The sequence below is a fragment of the Podarcis raffonei genome, chromosome 3 (assembly GCF_027172205.1).
Source record: "Podarcis raffonei isolate rPodRaf1 chromosome 3, rPodRaf1.pri, whole genome shotgun sequence".
Taxonomy (NCBI): domain Eukaryota; kingdom Metazoa; phylum Chordata; class Lepidosauria; order Squamata; family Lacertidae; genus Podarcis; species Podarcis raffonei.
This window is the reverse complement of record NC_070604.1, coordinates 21,311,841-21,328,544: the sequence shown is the minus strand read 5'-3', so window position 1 is coordinate 21,328,544 and position 16,704 is coordinate 21,311,841. Positions and strand designations below refer to the sequence as shown.

General features: G+C 42.4%; 1 protein-coding gene across 1 annotated transcript in view; it reads left to right on the top strand.

Moving 5' to 3' along the window:
* The window catches only part of TPO (thyroid peroxidase), a 40,015-nt gene extending 23,736 nt beyond the window's left edge, over positions 1 to 16,279 (top strand). The window contains exons 8-12 of the mRNA XM_053380784.1: positions 9,745 to 10,003; positions 12,123 to 12,293; positions 14,225 to 14,462; positions 15,295 to 15,503; positions 16,073 to 16,279. Coding sequence (XP_053236759.1) covers positions 9,745 to 10,003; positions 12,123 to 12,293; positions 14,225 to 14,462; positions 15,295 to 15,503; positions 16,073 to 16,260 — 1,065 coding nt within the window. The 3' untranslated portion in view covers positions 16,261 to 16,279. The remainder of the gene's footprint in view (positions 1 to 9,744; positions 10,004 to 12,122; positions 12,294 to 14,224; positions 14,463 to 15,294; positions 15,504 to 16,072) is intronic.
* Positions 16,280 to 16,704: the final 425 nt, after the last annotated feature.

The following is a 16,704-nucleotide window of genomic DNA, read 5'->3' as shown; positions in this document are numbered from 1 at the left end:
GAAGTGGCTTAGTCATGCTGGCCACATGACCCAGAAGCTGTACGCCAGCTCCCTCAGCCAATAAAGCGAAATGAGCGCCGCAGCCCCAGAGTTGGCCACGACTGGACCTAATGGTCAGGGGTCCCTTTACCTTTATTATGTCTAGCAGGCATATCGTTCATGAGCTTTATCCTCCTTGTCTACAGAGTTTCCAACTATTTGAAGAGGGGTGGGGAGTACTTAGCTTGTTTCATCTCTTAAGTTTATGCTTTCATTTTTCTTTCATTCTTTTCTGGCAAGTTCTGCTGCCCTGTGTGTTTTATCCTGGATAACTTCTCTTTATAGTTCCACTTTATAGTTCTACCTTACAGTTCTTTGGGGGCATAGTTTGCAAAATTGCATTTTGTAGGCATGTAACTGCACTCCTTAAAAGAGATTTGAGATTTATGGTGCACAAACGCTTTGCCTCTAACACCCTTTAACCACATGAAGATGAAAAATTATAAGGGTAGATTACACACATATACATGTGAAGGAATCCTATTTGTCTTTCCAGCTGCTTACATGGGCCTAGAGTAGGGTTGCTCAACAAGGGGGAAGTTTCATTTCTCCCAATAAAGCTGAACAACTTTTGTGTCTGGAATTTTACTTCTTGGAATATGGCAACGCTAGTTGGAGCATGAGTAACTTACAGAACATGGGTGGAATCCAGTTGGTTTCTTGCATTTACAGGGCCTTGAAGTTGATCTACATTTTGCATCTAGACAGTGGACTAGATACAGGTCACCTGGCCACAATTTTTTTCACTATTTTTGGATGGAATGTGTTTCTATTTAAATCGTAATAATTGTTTCTAAATTTGCACCTATACATCTAAATTAGCCTGTGCAAATCTTATGCAAATCTGATTAATATTTTGTCCTCTTCTGATAATGTACTTTCTATTTGGGGGCAATGTGCAAGTAGCTGCCCTACCTCTTATACAAAACCTATACAGTCATACCTTGGATCTCAAATGCCTTGGCTCCCGAACGATGGAAACCCAGAAGTGAGTGTTCCAGTTTTCGGACGTTCTTTTGGAAGCCGAACATCCAATGGGGCTTCCACGGCTTCTGATTGGCTGCAGGATCTTCCTGCAGCCAATCAGAAGCCACACTTTGGTTTCCGAACGTTTTGGAAGTCGAATGGACTTCTGGAACGGATTCTGTTTGACTTCCAAGGTACAACTGTAGTGGGTAATGCTCAGGCCTGGCTTACACATGCACTAAAATGAGGCAGTTGAATCTTAAAGTGATAGCAAGGACTGTGCCACTTCAGGGAAGAGGTTTTTCAGGTGACCTCAAGTGGGAAAAGTTCATTTGCAGATCAGAAAGCAAGGTTTTCTATTTGTAGAGATGGTTTTTCTACACAGAGGATCATTTGAGCATGTGACTGTGCACCTGTAATTCCAAGCAATAGTCGTGCTTCCACCTCAGAAATCTATCAGCTTATTCTGGGGCATCGATAGACAAGGACTTGTTCATCCTGGGCACATGGACAGATTGATCAATAAAAGCAAACCCACACATAGCATCCTGGTAGGGCTTTCAAGTGATCAGTTATTTCTTGAGAAGAAGAAAAAACAAAGTCTAGCATGCAGAGAGAGAGAGAGAGAGAGAGAGAGAGAGAGAGAGAGAGAAAGGATAAATGTTCTATTAGCTTCCTATGTCTAAGGCGAGAAGTTCGGTGGTCTGCCTCCTGATCCAATAACAGCATGCAACATTTAGATGGGCTGGTCAGGTGCATATACCTGCCATTCTGAGAAACTGCTCATACTCACCAAAGGTGAGTTCATCACACAGTAGTCCTGTTCAAGTGTTCAGAAGAGCAGGGTGTGCCCACAAAACCTGCCCCCTACGTCATTCCACTGTCACCACCACTCATGGACTCCTCCACACTATGCAGGCTAAACTAGACGATCAGGGCTGTAAATGGCACAGGTATCCTCCACAAGCAGAAAAGGGTCTGCAGTGCAGAGGTTCTGCACCTCAACAAATAGAGGACAGTGGGAGAAGAAATAGTGTTGCAACAGGAGGACCAATGTTCCTTCCATCTTATAATGATATACAGGAAGAGAAGGGTGGAATCTAGACACATATGAAAAACATTGTGAAATTCTTTTTTTAAAAAAACGTTTTGAAAAATATATTGAATTTGCCATAGCTCACCATCGCCATCTAGTGTCAAATTTGTATAATGCACTTCACAACACACTTAAAACGTTTTATTTGCTGCTGTATAGCTGAGTCCAAGATCAGAATGCGTGGTTAGGGCTTCTGGCAGACCGATTCATGTCCCCAAAAGCAGATTTTGACTTTGGGCAACTGGACTATAGTTGCCTTTGTGAAGAGAAATATGCCACCTAATGGCAATAAAATATATAGCAAAAGTTATTCCTGCATCTCTCATTTGGAGCTGGGCATCAGACTGTCTAAGTTATGCTCTTTATGAAGCTGTTCACATTTCTATGTGAGAATTCTAATTAGGATACAAAAAGATTGCACACTTCATTTAATCTTAAATAAAAATCTCTTAACGACCCTGAACATTAGTCTTCCTTATAGCTTCCTCGCACGCACTGTGCAAGTCCCTCTGTCTTAAATGTGCTGTTTGCTTTAAAATAATTGCCTTGAAAGGCTCAGAATGGCTTTTTGGCACTAGTTAGCAGTGAACAAATCTGGAAAGAAAAAGAAAAAACCCAATGCACACTAGGCTTCTGGGCACTCAAATGTTAGTGTCTTGGAATCAGACACGTTCTGCCCTCAGACGAAATAATTTCCAAAAGGCATTTTCTGTGTATGACTCTGGGCTACTCATCATCTGTCTGAGTATCAGAGATTAATGAGATCAGCCTGTGGCACATTAGAAATGATTTGGAGTGGATTTAGTCAGTTCAGGGACACACATGCCAACTCTATATGCAACTCGGCTACTTAGAGCGTCAGCAGCCTCCACAGTTGAGGTTGCCCATGCGTTTACACTCCAAGAGTTCTTTCCGAGCAGCTATAACCTTGGGGGAAAAATATTGCAGGAGGCTGAGAAAGAGAGAGCAGATACAGCAAAAGGGTGAGGAAAAGGAAAGCCCTTGTTTTGTTTGGTACACTAATACGCCTGCTTCTTGGGAGAATAGCAATGACAAACCTAGACAGCATCTTTAAAAGCAGAGACATCACCTTGCCGACAAAGATCCGTATAGTTAAAGCTATGGTTTTCCCAGTAGTGATGTATGGAAGTGAGAGCTAAACCATAAAGAAGGCTGATCGCCGAAGAATTGATGCTTTTGAATTATGGTGCTGGAGGAGACTCTTGAGAGTCCCATGGGCTGCAAGAAGATCCAACCTATCCATTCTTAAGGAAATCAGCCCTGAGTGCTCACTGGAAGGACAGATCCTGAAGCTGAGGCTCCAATACTTTGGCCACCTCATGAGAAGAGAAGACTCCCTGGAAAAGACCCTGATGTTGGGAAAGATGGAGGGCACAAGGAGAAGGGGACGACAGAGGACGAGATGGTTGGACAGTGTTCTCAAAGCTACCAGCATGAGTTTGACCAAACTGTGGGAGGCAGTGGAAGACAGGAGTGCCTGGCATGCTCTGGTCCATGGGATCACGAAGAGTCGGACATGACTAAACAACAAAAATATGCAAAACTGGAAAGTCAAAGCTTTAACAGTGAACTTTGTAGACTTTTTAAAGAAAGATTTAGATGCTCTGAGAACAAAGGCAATTGAAAATAATTTTTTCCTCTGGGAAAATATCATTAGCAAGGATTTATACAGCACTATTGGTTTTTTTTACATCCATACACCCACACATTAAAAAAAAATACTTTATGAAGACAACACTGTATTTTTCTATATGGGGACATAAAAATGGAAAGATAGCAAGGGCCCAGATCTCTGTGTCACACCCAGTTAGACACTCCCCGTGCTCTTAAGACAGGCAACCTAGTTCTAAATCAGAAAAGTGAATCACAGAGCTAGAAGGGACCTCAAAGGTCATCGAGTCCAGCCCACTACCAGTGCAGGGCATTCACTGCTAAAGCACCTCTAAAGAATAACAGAAAGGATGTGAATCCAGGTCTCCCCGCTCTGTGTCCCAGACTTTAGGCAGTAACCTTATTGTTTGCTTGCATTTCTTTTGTGTTCCTTTTTATTCTCATTTGTGCAAGGCCTCCAGTTCCTGAAGGAAGCTGCCTTGCCTCTAAAAGCTTCCTTGCCTCTGCTCACTAACCACACTGGCATCCTCTTGGGCTTGGTGTTTCCTTGGAGGACTGTATCTGCATTGAGCTCTTGAGGACTTCACTGATGCCGATGTTCTGGCACTCCGTTTTCTCTGCATGGAGCTCAAACTTAGTTTACACATTTCCATCAGGAAAGACATCTACTGCAGATGCAATCTTAGCTTCATTCTCATATCTCATTTAATTCTTTTTTTAAAAAAACTCCAAACCAGTCCTCTGTTTGCTCTTCCTGCTCAGACATATTTAACTTCCAAGGCACTTCCACAGATGAAGCCCCTGAAGAGGAGGGCTGGCTGCTTGCAGACTTTCAATTTCTATACCTTTTGCCTTCTTTTCAGTGGATCTGCTCAATTCAGGTCACAAAGCTATATTGTTAAGGTGAAAGTTGGGTGTTTTATTTTATTTTTCTTAGCTGGACTGAATGTCTCCACTGCACAATACAGACCATTTCTCGCAACAAAGGCTGGCCGAATACGGATGTGTCCTTTTCTTTCCCTTTGGTAGTAAGGCACAGTCTTAAATTGTGCCCAGTGCGGGAAGCTCTGCACTGTAGGGACTCTGGGAGATCTTGTGTTGAAAAGCAGACATCTAATTTAAAGGGACAGCCAGATCTTGCTAGTGATGCATCCAGTTGTTCAATTTCCTGCCACGCCAGGAGCAACTGGTGCCATATATGATAGTGATTACCCCATCAGTATTTGAAGTCTTATTTCAAGCCGCAGAAAGTTATTATATGTGGGATATGGAAGGTGCCCAGAATTGAAGGCAGGTCATTCCGCTCTAATTAGTTTGAATCCTGCTTTTAAAATAGCAGCAGATTACCAGGGTTTCTGATGGGACAAGAGCCTGGGGATCGAACCAATTGCTACTCCAGTTAGTTACAATTCATAAGTGTTAAATATTACCATTTAGTTAAATATCATTGATGAGCTCTTGAAAGGAGAACGTGCCCACGTACTATTTGCAAGTAGGACTGCAATCTAAACCCGCTGCTGCCAAGGGCACTCGTGGCAGTGGTGTAAGGGGCAGGAAGATGGGTCCTGATCCCTGTACCAGCCTCAGATTACACTGCAGCCGGGCTCGGATCAGGCCTGATGCCAGCCAGCGCCAACTGTGAGAGCTGGTCAGGATCTAGTGGATCCCAGGGTGGCTCAGCCCTGCCCCACCTTGGAATGCCTCATTACAGGACTGTCTGCTTGGTTTTACCAATGCGGATACCAGTGTAAGCCTTCCTTCCACTTGTACATGCTGCGGGCAGAAGAGTGATGCAGGCATCAATCCATTGGTGGTGGGCAGGGGTATGCTGGCTGAGCTGCTGAAAGCAAGTGGAGGGGCTCCTTGACTCAACCCAAACCACCTACAGCCCAGCAAAAGGGTGGGGGTGGATTGTAGCCTGCACCAGCAACTTAAAATAATGGCACACATTTTGCCCCCTGTTAACTTTCTGACAAGATCATTATTACCCAGACAGTGGGAAACTGTATTGGTTTCAATACCTAAGGTGTCATTCTATTTAAGACCAATACAACAGTAAATAATATTTAGAGTTTATTGGACCCCTTTATGGTTGTATAAAAAGCGGGTTAGCTAAGATAGCTCTGTGTTGGGGATGTGGCAAGGACAATGCCTCTCTGAAACACATCTTTTTTGTACCTAGTTCTTTAAACACAGTCCAGCACTTTCTCCCCAAACTTGTTAACTATGACGGTGCAGAAAAAGTTAAATCTTTAGGCGGAGAGTATTTTATTGAACTATATACCTGCAGTATGGAAATTATCAACGGGACAACGGAAATGGGTTTTTCCGTGCCCTAATGGTGGCCAAGAGGAATTGGAAAAATAAAGATATGATACCCTTCAATCAATGGACTGACATCATTGGCAATTTATGAACAGGCTGCTTACAGGCGCAGGCTCTGTATGGATAAATACGATAACATTCGGAATGAATTTATACTGAATGTAGTAGGCTATTATCATTTCCATAAGCACTAGGACAACATGAGATCATGCAGGGCTGAACCTGCCGTGGATCAGGGTGAAGTGAGATGCTTCAGGTGGCATCTGATAGATAAGAAATGAAGGTACACAACTGAGGGTGCACATTGGCTGTCAAAAACCATAGGACTGCTGGGGAAATTTCAATGCATTCGAAATATTGCTGGGAAACAGAATGCATCATAGCAACAGGACCAGCACCAATGTGTTAGATTGCCCTCCACAAATGAGCCTTTGTGACATCTATGCTCCTACCTTCCAGCAGGACTAATGATCTGGCAGGCATTGTGTAGGAAAGCCAAACCTTAAAATCCAATGGGCAGCCTCTTAATAATCTATCATATTTCAGGCTTTGCCGTCTGAGCACTGTTAATTTGCCAAGAGCATAACTGAAAGCTAAAGTAATGAGGCAAGGAAGCCAAGCTTAACTGCTCTGGAGCGAACACAGAGGGCTTGGAAAGAGCCACATCTTTTTGTAGTTTGTCTGAACTTGCCTTTTCGGTGTTAAAAAATAAAATAACCCCCCTTTCCCCCCAAAAAAATGAGTGAAACACATTATCTGATGAAACTACGTTATCCCTGCCTGAATTTTTCAATATGCACTGTATCAAAGCACTGGGTGCATTTGTCCATTCAGTTTATTGCATATTATATCAAACCTATCATGTATTTTATTAGTTCTCTATACTTCATATTCATCCCATTATGCTTTATTAAGTCTAATGTAATCTTAAATCTGCAATGCAGTTTTCATATTTTCCATCGCAATGTATCATTTCCTCTCTTTTGATCAGTCTTTCTTATAAGCTTTTTTCTATATGCTTCAATAAACCTATTACATTATCAAAAGAATTTGCCAGGGGAACACTTATCAGCATTTCTATAACAAACTGTATGGTTTTTGGGTTGTTGTTTTTTTGAAGATAACTATGAATTGTCTGCTGATAGACCCATTTAGACCTATCAAATGGATTTTGTGACCAAATAGTCTTTAAGACATGGACAGTGTTACATACAGTAAAGAAGATTCCTATGAACAAATAGGTCTTTCCCCATAGATCTGTTTAAAGCATGAGTATTCCTTGGCCATGTACAGCAATTAAGCTACAGAGTGGGAGATGGGGTGCGTTGGGGAAGAGAAACATCCAGTCACATTTTGGGGGCCTGTTTTCCTAAGCTGCTGCACAGAGGGCAATTTTCCGGGAAGCTACAGATTTTGGGGGGGTGACCCCTTCCCTTCCTGCATGCTGTCATTCTGAAAATAACCCTTCAGTGGCAATTAGGGTTAGGAAAAAAAAAAGCTCATGTGAGGAAACCCCCCCACCTCACAATTAGGCTTAATTTGTGTGCCAGTAAGGGTGATTTTCAAGGGAGTGGCAGCTAGAAAGAGTTAAGCCCTCACGTCACATGCGCTGCCACCCCTCCATCCCAAAATCCCCTCAGAACAACTAGGAAATAGAATCTTTTTCTCAGCCTCATTGCCACGCAGGGGAAAGAAAGCAAAATTGAGAGAGAGGAGGAGGTGGAAACGTTGAAAGAGAAGCAGCATCCAATCCACTTTTTCTACACCTCTCTCGTGCTCCCACTTTCCATACTCCCCCCCCCCAAGTCCCAAATGTAAGCTTTCCTTATTAGAGCCCAACCTATTGATTGATTTGGTTGCCCTTTTCTCTGATTTTAAAAGGCCCTGTTCCTTTTCAATTTTTTTGTGAGGTTAGAGTACAGTGGTACCTCGGGTTACAGACGCTTCAGGTTACAGACTCCACTAACCCAGAAATAGTACCTCAGGTTAAGAGCTTTGCTTCAGGATGAGAACAGAAATCGTGCTCCAGCGGCACGGCGACAGCGGGAGGCCCCATTAGCTAAAGTGGTGTCTCAGGTTAAGAACAGTTTCAGGTTAAGAACGGACCTCCAGAACAAATTAATTTCTTAACCCGAGGTACCACTGTACTGTACAGAGTTTTCATATTTTCATAATACATTGGTACCTCGGGTTAAGAACTTAATTCATTCTGGAGGCCTCATAAGTAGTCACTTCTCCTCCCACAGTACCATCGTCACCCAGAGGAACAAACATGTTTCCCCAAGAGCTTTGTTAAAGGTAAAGGGACCCCTGACCATTAGGTCCAGTCATGGCCAACTCTGGGGTTGCAGTGCTCATCTCGCTTTATTGGCCGAGGGAGCCGGCATACAGCTTCCAGGTCATGTGGCCAGCATGACTAAGCCGCTTCTGGCGAAACAGAGCAGCGCACAGAAACACTGTTTACCTTCCCTCCGGAGCGGTACCTATTTATCTACTTGCACTTTGACATGCTTTCGAACTGCTAGGATGGCAGGAGCAGGGACCGAGCAATGGGAGCTCACCCTGTTGCAGGGATCTGAACCGCCGACCTTCTGATCGGCAAGTCCTAGGCTCTGTGGTTTAACCCACAGCGCCACCCGCGTCCCTAAGGGCTTTGTTAGGCAGCTTCAAAAGTTTGCATCTTTCCCTTGTCATCTTCAAATGGCACAAACAGTTCCCTTGCAGCAGAATCCTAAAAGCATCCAAAAGCAAGTCCCATTAAGTTCAAGGGAGCTTACTCTCAGGTCAGTGTATGTGGGATTGCAGCCTTAAGCTCTTAGCCTACACAGAGAGGTGGATTCGGATATCGTTAAATAAAGGTCATTGCAAAAGGTTAGTCTGATGGACCATTAGGTCAATAATAGAACACTTTCTGTTTAATGTCAGCTAGCAGGCTATAACAAAATAGAAAGACAGTTATATCTTTGTTGGATGATCCATCAGCATGGAGACAATATTATTTCATTGCCAGTAAAGAATGCTGTGAAACACCCTTAACATTTTGAGACTACTGAACACCTCCAGTCCAGGTTGCCTGTGGCTTAATTTCCCCGTCCTATTAGAAAAGTTCCAGCTGAACTAATCTTGATCTGGGGAAACCACTCCCACAATTCTCCATGGTAGGGAGGGGGCACTGATATTAATGCCCCCCCTCAATCCCCAATCAACGTTCGAAACTCGCCAGGCGGATTTTGCACGGATTGTGACCAAATGAAGATGCCCAGGTGCCAGGATGACGTCTGACGTCTCCACCATCTGGAGGTGCATGCCTGGAAATCCTTAGATCTTGACTGTTTTCACACACCAGCCACACATCCTGTAGAATTCTACCCGTTATGTTTTATCTGCACAATCAAAATGAATTTCAGGAACCAAAAAGTCGTATTGAAAAATACATCTTTTGAGCTGTCTGGTCCAAAAATAGCCTCTAGGCATTCCATTTTGGCGATTATAACCCTGGTTTAAGGAGCCATTTGGCACCTAGCTTATATAAATATGACTTTGGCTCTTGTTGCTAGTAAATGTTCCTATATCTAAGGAGTCCAGACCAACATCTGGCAAGGCTTTGTCTTGTTCAAACACACGATAGGCTTCCTACAACATTGTTATTAACTGAAATATTCTGGTTTCCCTTATTTCCACCCCAGATTATTACCCTAAGAGACTACATACCAAAAATCATTGGACCAGATGCTTTTAACCAATACGTCGGTGCTTATAAAGGCTATGTTCCCACAATTAATCCTTCAGTATCCAATGTATTTACTACGGCAGCTTTTCGCTTTGGCCATGCTGCAATTCATCCAGTCATAAAGAGACTCGACGTACAGTATCAGAATGATCCAAATCTTCCTAATCTTCAATTGCACGAAGCTTTTTTTACCCCATGGAGACTTATTAAAGAAGGTACTTTGTTTAATACTATCACATCTTCTTTCATTACTGCAAAGTTATTAGCAACTTGTAAAACAGGGAGATTTTGTCTTGATTTCATCATTGTTCAGACTGTTAAACAGACCATGAAGAGCAAGTGCTGAGGTGTTTTTCTCTTCTTGACTAGCATTTCCAAAGTCATATAAAAAAACCAAAATAAATTGAAATACTCAGTTATTTTATCTGTGTGGAATGAATTACCATATTTTTCGTCCCATAGGACACTCTGTCCCATAGGACGCACCTAGTTTTTTGGGGGGGGGAATAAAGGGGAAAAAATTTCTTTATTTCCCCCCCAAAAAAAACCAGGTCAAGGAACAGCGGGATGGCGGCGCTGCGCCTCCCTGCTGTCCCCCAAGCTTGTGGGGCTGGCCGATGTCTGTGCTCTGCTTCAGGGCGTCCTGCGTGCCGGGCGGCAGGCTGCTATTCGCAGCCTAGGGAGCCCTGCGGGAACTCCCACGGGCTCCCCAGGCTTGCTGATAGCTTCCTGAAGCCTGGAGAGCGAGAGGGGTCGTGCGCACCAACCCCTCTCGCTCTCCAAGCTTCAGCGAAAGCCTGTATTCACCCCATAGGACGCACACAGATTTCCCCTTCATTTTTGGAGGGGAAAAAGTGCGTCCTATAGGGCGAAAAATACGGTACAGCTTGGCGGACAAGGGAGAAGAGTGAAAGGTTTGTGTAGCCTTACTGTTTTAATAATTATAATTATTGTACCCCACACATCTGACTCGGTTTCCCCAGCCTCTTTGGGCAGCTTTCAACAAAATATAAAGGAGCAAAACATCAAACATTAAAAGCTTCTCAAAACAAGGTTGCCTTCAGATGTCTACAAAAGGTCATAAAATTGTTTGACTCTGACATCTGATGGGAGGGTGTTCCACAGGGCGGGCACAACTACCAAGAAGGCCCTCTGCCTGGTTCCCTGTAACTTCACTTCTTGCAATGAGGGAACTGCCAGAAGGCCCCTCAAAGCCCTGTTGTTGTTGTTATTAGCTTCACAGCACAATACTATGTATATCTGGTCAGAAATAAGCCCTATTAAATGAGTCTTACTCCCAGATAAATATGATAAGGTTGCAGCCTTATCTTAATAAAGAGTTTCCATATGATTGCATCCAATCAAACCAAGATCAAAGTAAACCTGCTGCTGGACTTAAATTAATCACATCTAACTTGTCCATTCAGTCCAGAGCGTCTACTCTTAATTGGCTGCAACCCATTAAAAATTGTACACAGTTGAAAACGCTGGCAGTATTAAGCTAACTTCAGCAGTATTACATATCTAAAAGGGTGTAAAATGAGGATGGAGAAAACTGATTTAGATGGATATACAAGAATATGCAGGAATTATGGGTAAATTAAAAGAACCTTGGAAGGGGAAGAAGGGAAGTCATTGAATGTATGAATATAATTAAAGATGTTAATGTGGAAATGAAAACCTGAAAACTTTAATAAAAATATTTTTTAAAAATTCAAGTTTTAAAAACATGTTATAAATAGTACTTGTCTTTTTCTAGAGAATTATAGTTAGCTTATTTATACATTTGATAAAGAAAAATAATGAAAATAATATTGTTATTATTTGCCTAACACTACTCAGTGGAAGATGTTAATATCTTTACATCTTTGTTACTTGGTTGTTGTTTTTTGAAAACAAGAAGAAAAATGCATGCAAAGCTGTTAAAGTACAATTCATAGTTAGTGAAGGGTCCTTAGCCGGCTGGATGAAAATCAAGGACTTTTGCACTTATCTTAAGACAGTGCTGGATTTGCGGCTGCATACATTTATTTAAAGCATTTTTATCCTGTTTCTCACTCCAAAATGCCCATAATAAGACAGACGCTTTCAAATGTCAGTGATAAGACAGTCCTCGCTCTGAGGCCTGCAATCTAAAATACGTGACACACACACAAAAATGGACTGGGAGGGAGGTAGATTTTTGACAGAGGTTTTGTAACAACCAGCTGAGATGGAAGTATTTCAAGGGCAGCAGGAACCCAAAAGCTGTTGGTCTTTCAGCAGAGGTGATGGAGAGACCCGCCTCTTCCCCTCTCCTACCTTCTCTTTGTAACCTTCTCTCTGTACTCTTAGGTGGCTTGGATCCCCTGCTAAGAGGAACTTTGGCAACTGCTGCAAAACTTCAGGTACAGGATCAGCTGCTGAATGAGGAGCTAACGAAGAAGCTATTGGTGTTGTCTCATAATGGCTCTTTGGATTTAGCATCATTAGATTTACAGCGGGGACGTGATCATGGACTCCCAGGTATACTGCGTTATTTAACAATACATCTTGTGGTAATAGTAGCAGCAGGATTAGTGTGTTGCCTATGCCAAAGCCTCTAGGCGACTTAGAACACTGGGCAATAGGGCTTTGCAGGCAATGCTGATTTGAAGTCCCTGCAAAGCCCCTTTTGGCCAAGCCCCACCCATCATATATGATATCAGGTGTAGAGCAGGTGAGTGTGGATTGTTCAAAACAGCCTCACTAGCCAAAGTGGGAGGCCTAGCCAGATTAATAGAAGAGACTTCTGTGTGTGCAAAGCAAAGCCCCGATTTTGTTGATCCCTCTTACCTTCTTAACCACCCCACCAGCTGTTCTTGAGGGGTCTGGGACCCTCTGGAACAGAATGGGATGTGGTGCAGAGGGCTACAGTAAATGGTTGGGGTTGTCAGCCAAAATTAGGTGGCCTGACTTCTAGAAATGGAAGTGCTGTCCTCTAAGGCACCATTGGGTACAACCCAATGAATTTACTGGAATGTAATATTATTGTATTAGCAATCAGTGCACTGTGGTTGTTTATTTCATTTTAATAGCAGCTGAGAATAGTTTTACTTTCGCACACTCTTTCCTGCTTAGTTAAAGCCTTTAAGAACATTTTGATCTACAACTTCAGTTTGTCTTTATCAGCAGTTTCCACACCTCCTTACAAATTATGTATGTTATGTTATTAACATGGTATACGTTGTTATCTTAATTAGGAGAACACAGCCTGTTCTCCCACTTCAAGCCAGGCTACATTTAGTCCTTAAAACAGGCACAAATGGTCCACAGAGAGCTTCTCATCATCAGCCACCCATTCCAGAAAAGAGCTAGAACAGATCTATTGACTAGTTTGTGCATTGGATTGAATAACACCAAAGCAGATTTAGTACAAATCCCAGTACTCAAGAATTACAACCTGTATCTACATTTGTCTTATTATATTTTCCTATGGTACCAGAATCACTTGTACGCAATGCTGGTATATCATAATGCTGTACTGGTTCAAGCATAAAATACACCCTATATAAAGCATCCACTTACTGCCTCACAGAGCTTAATTTGAAGCAAGACAGCAGTCTGGTGTGGCTGTGTGGATAGGGCACTGGACTTGGATTTGGGAGACCTGTCTCAAATCCCCACTCAACCATTAATGGCCATCTCGGTAGTAGAACGCTCTCCCATCAGATGTCAAGGAAATAAACAACTATCTGACTTTTAGAATACATCTGAAGGCAGCCCCTGTAAAGGGAAATTTTAAATGTCTGATGTTTTACAATTTTTAATATGTGCTGCAAGCTGTCCAGAGTGCAGAAACCCAGTCAGATGGGTGGGGTATTAATAATAATAAATAATAAGCACATTTCATTATTTCCCTCACCTCCGCCTGCAACAAATCATTGTCTCTCAACCTGGTCTACTTACAAAGTTGTTATGAAGATTGCATTTGATAAGCACCCTGAAAAGATGGGTGGGATATTAATTTGACAAATACATTTTTCAGGAGGCCAGCAGACCACTAGTAATAATTTATTTTATTATTTGCTATTACATTTCATGTTTCCCCCAAAGAGCTCAAGGTGTCATAAACACTTCTCCCCCGCCCTCCAGTTTATCTTCACAACAACCCTTTGAGGTAGGCCAGGCTGAGAGGCAATATCTATGGCCCAAAGTCACCCCACAGGGTTCATGGTTCCCAGGTACACCTTCCCAGATATGAACTCTAATCATTCCTCCACACTGTCCCCATTCACCTCTAAGGATCATGCCTCGCATATTTCAGATCAGAGTGAAGGGATTCCAGGTCCAAGAGTATCACTGCAGGTAGGCTTGCATCAAGCACTTTAGGAACTGGGCAGAGCTCTCACAGGAAGCTGTCAGGGCTCCCGTTGGGAAACCTTGTTTGATTCGTTCTACGAATGCCATATTTGTAGGCTACAATGACTGGCGAGAATTCTGTGACCTGCCGAGGCTAAGGACGGAAAGCGACCTGACAAAAGCGATACAGAACAGGAAGACGGTGCAAAAAATCATGGGACTGTACAAAAACCCTGACAACATGGATTTGTGGCTAGCGGGCATAGTAGAAAGCATGCTTCCAGATGCCAGAACAGGTCCACTGTTTGCATGCATAATTGGAAAACAAATGAAAGCATTGAGAGATGGTGATCGGTAAGTTTACTTGTATTGTTCCTTCCATTAGCCCTGCTTAGGCATTATTAGCTGTTCTCTGTCTCTGCTTTTCCAGGCCAAACATACCCAATTCCCTCAACTGTTCCTCACAAGGCTTGGTTTCCAGACCCTTTATCATTTTGGTCTGCCTCCTCTGCACACATTCCAGCTTGTCAATATCCTCCTTAAATTGTAGTGCCCAGAACTGGACACAGTACTCCAGATGTGGTCTGACCAAGGCAGAATAGAACGGGACTATTACTTTCCTTGATTGGGACACTATATTTCTGTTGATGCATCCTAGAATAGCATTAGCTTTTTATGCTGCTGCATCACACTGCTGACTCATGATAAGCTTGTGGTCTACTAAGACCCCTAGATCCTTGTCACGTGTACTACTAGAAAGGCAGGTGTCCCCCCATCTTATATTTATGCCGCTGGTTTTTTCTGCCTAAGTGTAGAACCTTACATTTGTCCGTATTGAAATTCCTTTGGCCCAGTTCTCCAATCTGTTAAGGTCATCTTGAATCCTGATTCTTTCTTCTGTTCTTCTGTAGCGTTATCTGCCTCTCCCAGTTCAGTGTCATCTGTAAATTTGATGAGCAAATTTGAGGATGGCAGCTAACACGCTTGTCTTTGCTGTCCCTCATGCAATTCTAATCACACAAGGGATTAGAATACCTGAAAAGGATATTTATTAAACTGGATTTGGTAAAAAACAAACTTTGAAACAGGATTGCCAATTGTTTCAGAAGTTTGATATCTAGGTGGGGCCAAGTGGTGGAACATAATACACTGTCCTGCAATATTTTTTGGTCTTGTTTCTACATAGATTTTGGTGGGAAAACGACAGTGTTTTCACTGAAGATCAAAGGCAAGAACTCAGAAAATATTCCTTATCCAGATTAATCTGTGATAACACTGGTCTCACTGAAGTGCCCCTTGATGCCTTCATACTTGGGAAATTTCCTAAAGATTTTGAGTCTTGTGAAAATATACCCAGTGTTCATTTAGGAGCTTGGCAGGAAACGTTTCACCCAGGTAATTCTAAAAATTAATATCCTCTCTTTTGTCAAATATTTGGAATGTTTAGAAATGAGGAGAATGCTGGAGGTTTTGACAGCTGGGATGAAAGGGTCTGAGTATCTTCTTGCTACCAGGCAAAGCTGTGTTTCATTCCTTTGCATTTGGCAAAAGGAATGAAAGGGTATGAGAGGGTACAATAGCCCAGACTCTGCATTCATCATCTGAGGCCTTTGAACAGGGATAGAAAAGCTGCAGCTCTCCAAATGTGGCTGGACTTAGAATGATAGTAATCTTATTATTTCTACCCCGTCCTACAGCGGGGTCCAGCTCCCATAATTGCTGACCAAGAGTGGTCATAGAATATCTTCACTCAAGATTAGGAATTTCAGTTCTCTGGGTTGCTCATTTTTCCACACTTAAATTTAGTACTCTACATTTTGCAGCAATTTGTGTTTTAATTCACATGAAAATTTATCAGCATTTTAGTACAAATTTATCTTAACAAAAACAGTATATGCAGTTTTGACTGATGTACACTAATGTATTATGTATATTTTTTTAAAATGTTGTGTTTTTGCTTCTAGAGTTGAATTGTGGTTTCCCAACAAGAGTGGAACATGGTGACTTTGTCCATTGTTCAGAGGCAGGGAAACTCACTGTTACCTACTCATGCCACCAAGGATATGAGCTATTAGGAGAAGAACAATTGTCCTGTATACAGGGGAAATGGACTTTGAAAGCACCGGTCTGCCAAGGTGCCTATGGTTTTTAAGTTTTGTCTGCTATCTTCTAGCAAGAATGGCATTGCCACATTGGAATGTTTAAACATGAATAATTTTAGAGGGCTGAATAAACTTGGATCCTGTAGTCTATTGTGAAAATTCATTTATCTTCTGAGGTCACTCTTGATGCTGCCATCAATAAATTTCTTTTTCAGCTTACTTACAGTTTCTAGCTGTAGAGCCTGAGAATTCACACGTTCCAGGGCTTACTGAGGCAAAAACGTGAAACAAATTGCAAAGAGATTTGAAAAGATATAAGCGTACTCTTCTTTCTTCGCTTTACTCTGATCTCACAAATCATCTTTGGTCCCTTATTTTAAGAAGACGTGATCGTCCCCACAAACCATTACTCTGCTCCATATATTTGTGAGTTAAGCAACAGACTGAGCCAAGTCTCCCAGAATGCAACTAAAACATAACCCAAACTGGGCAGC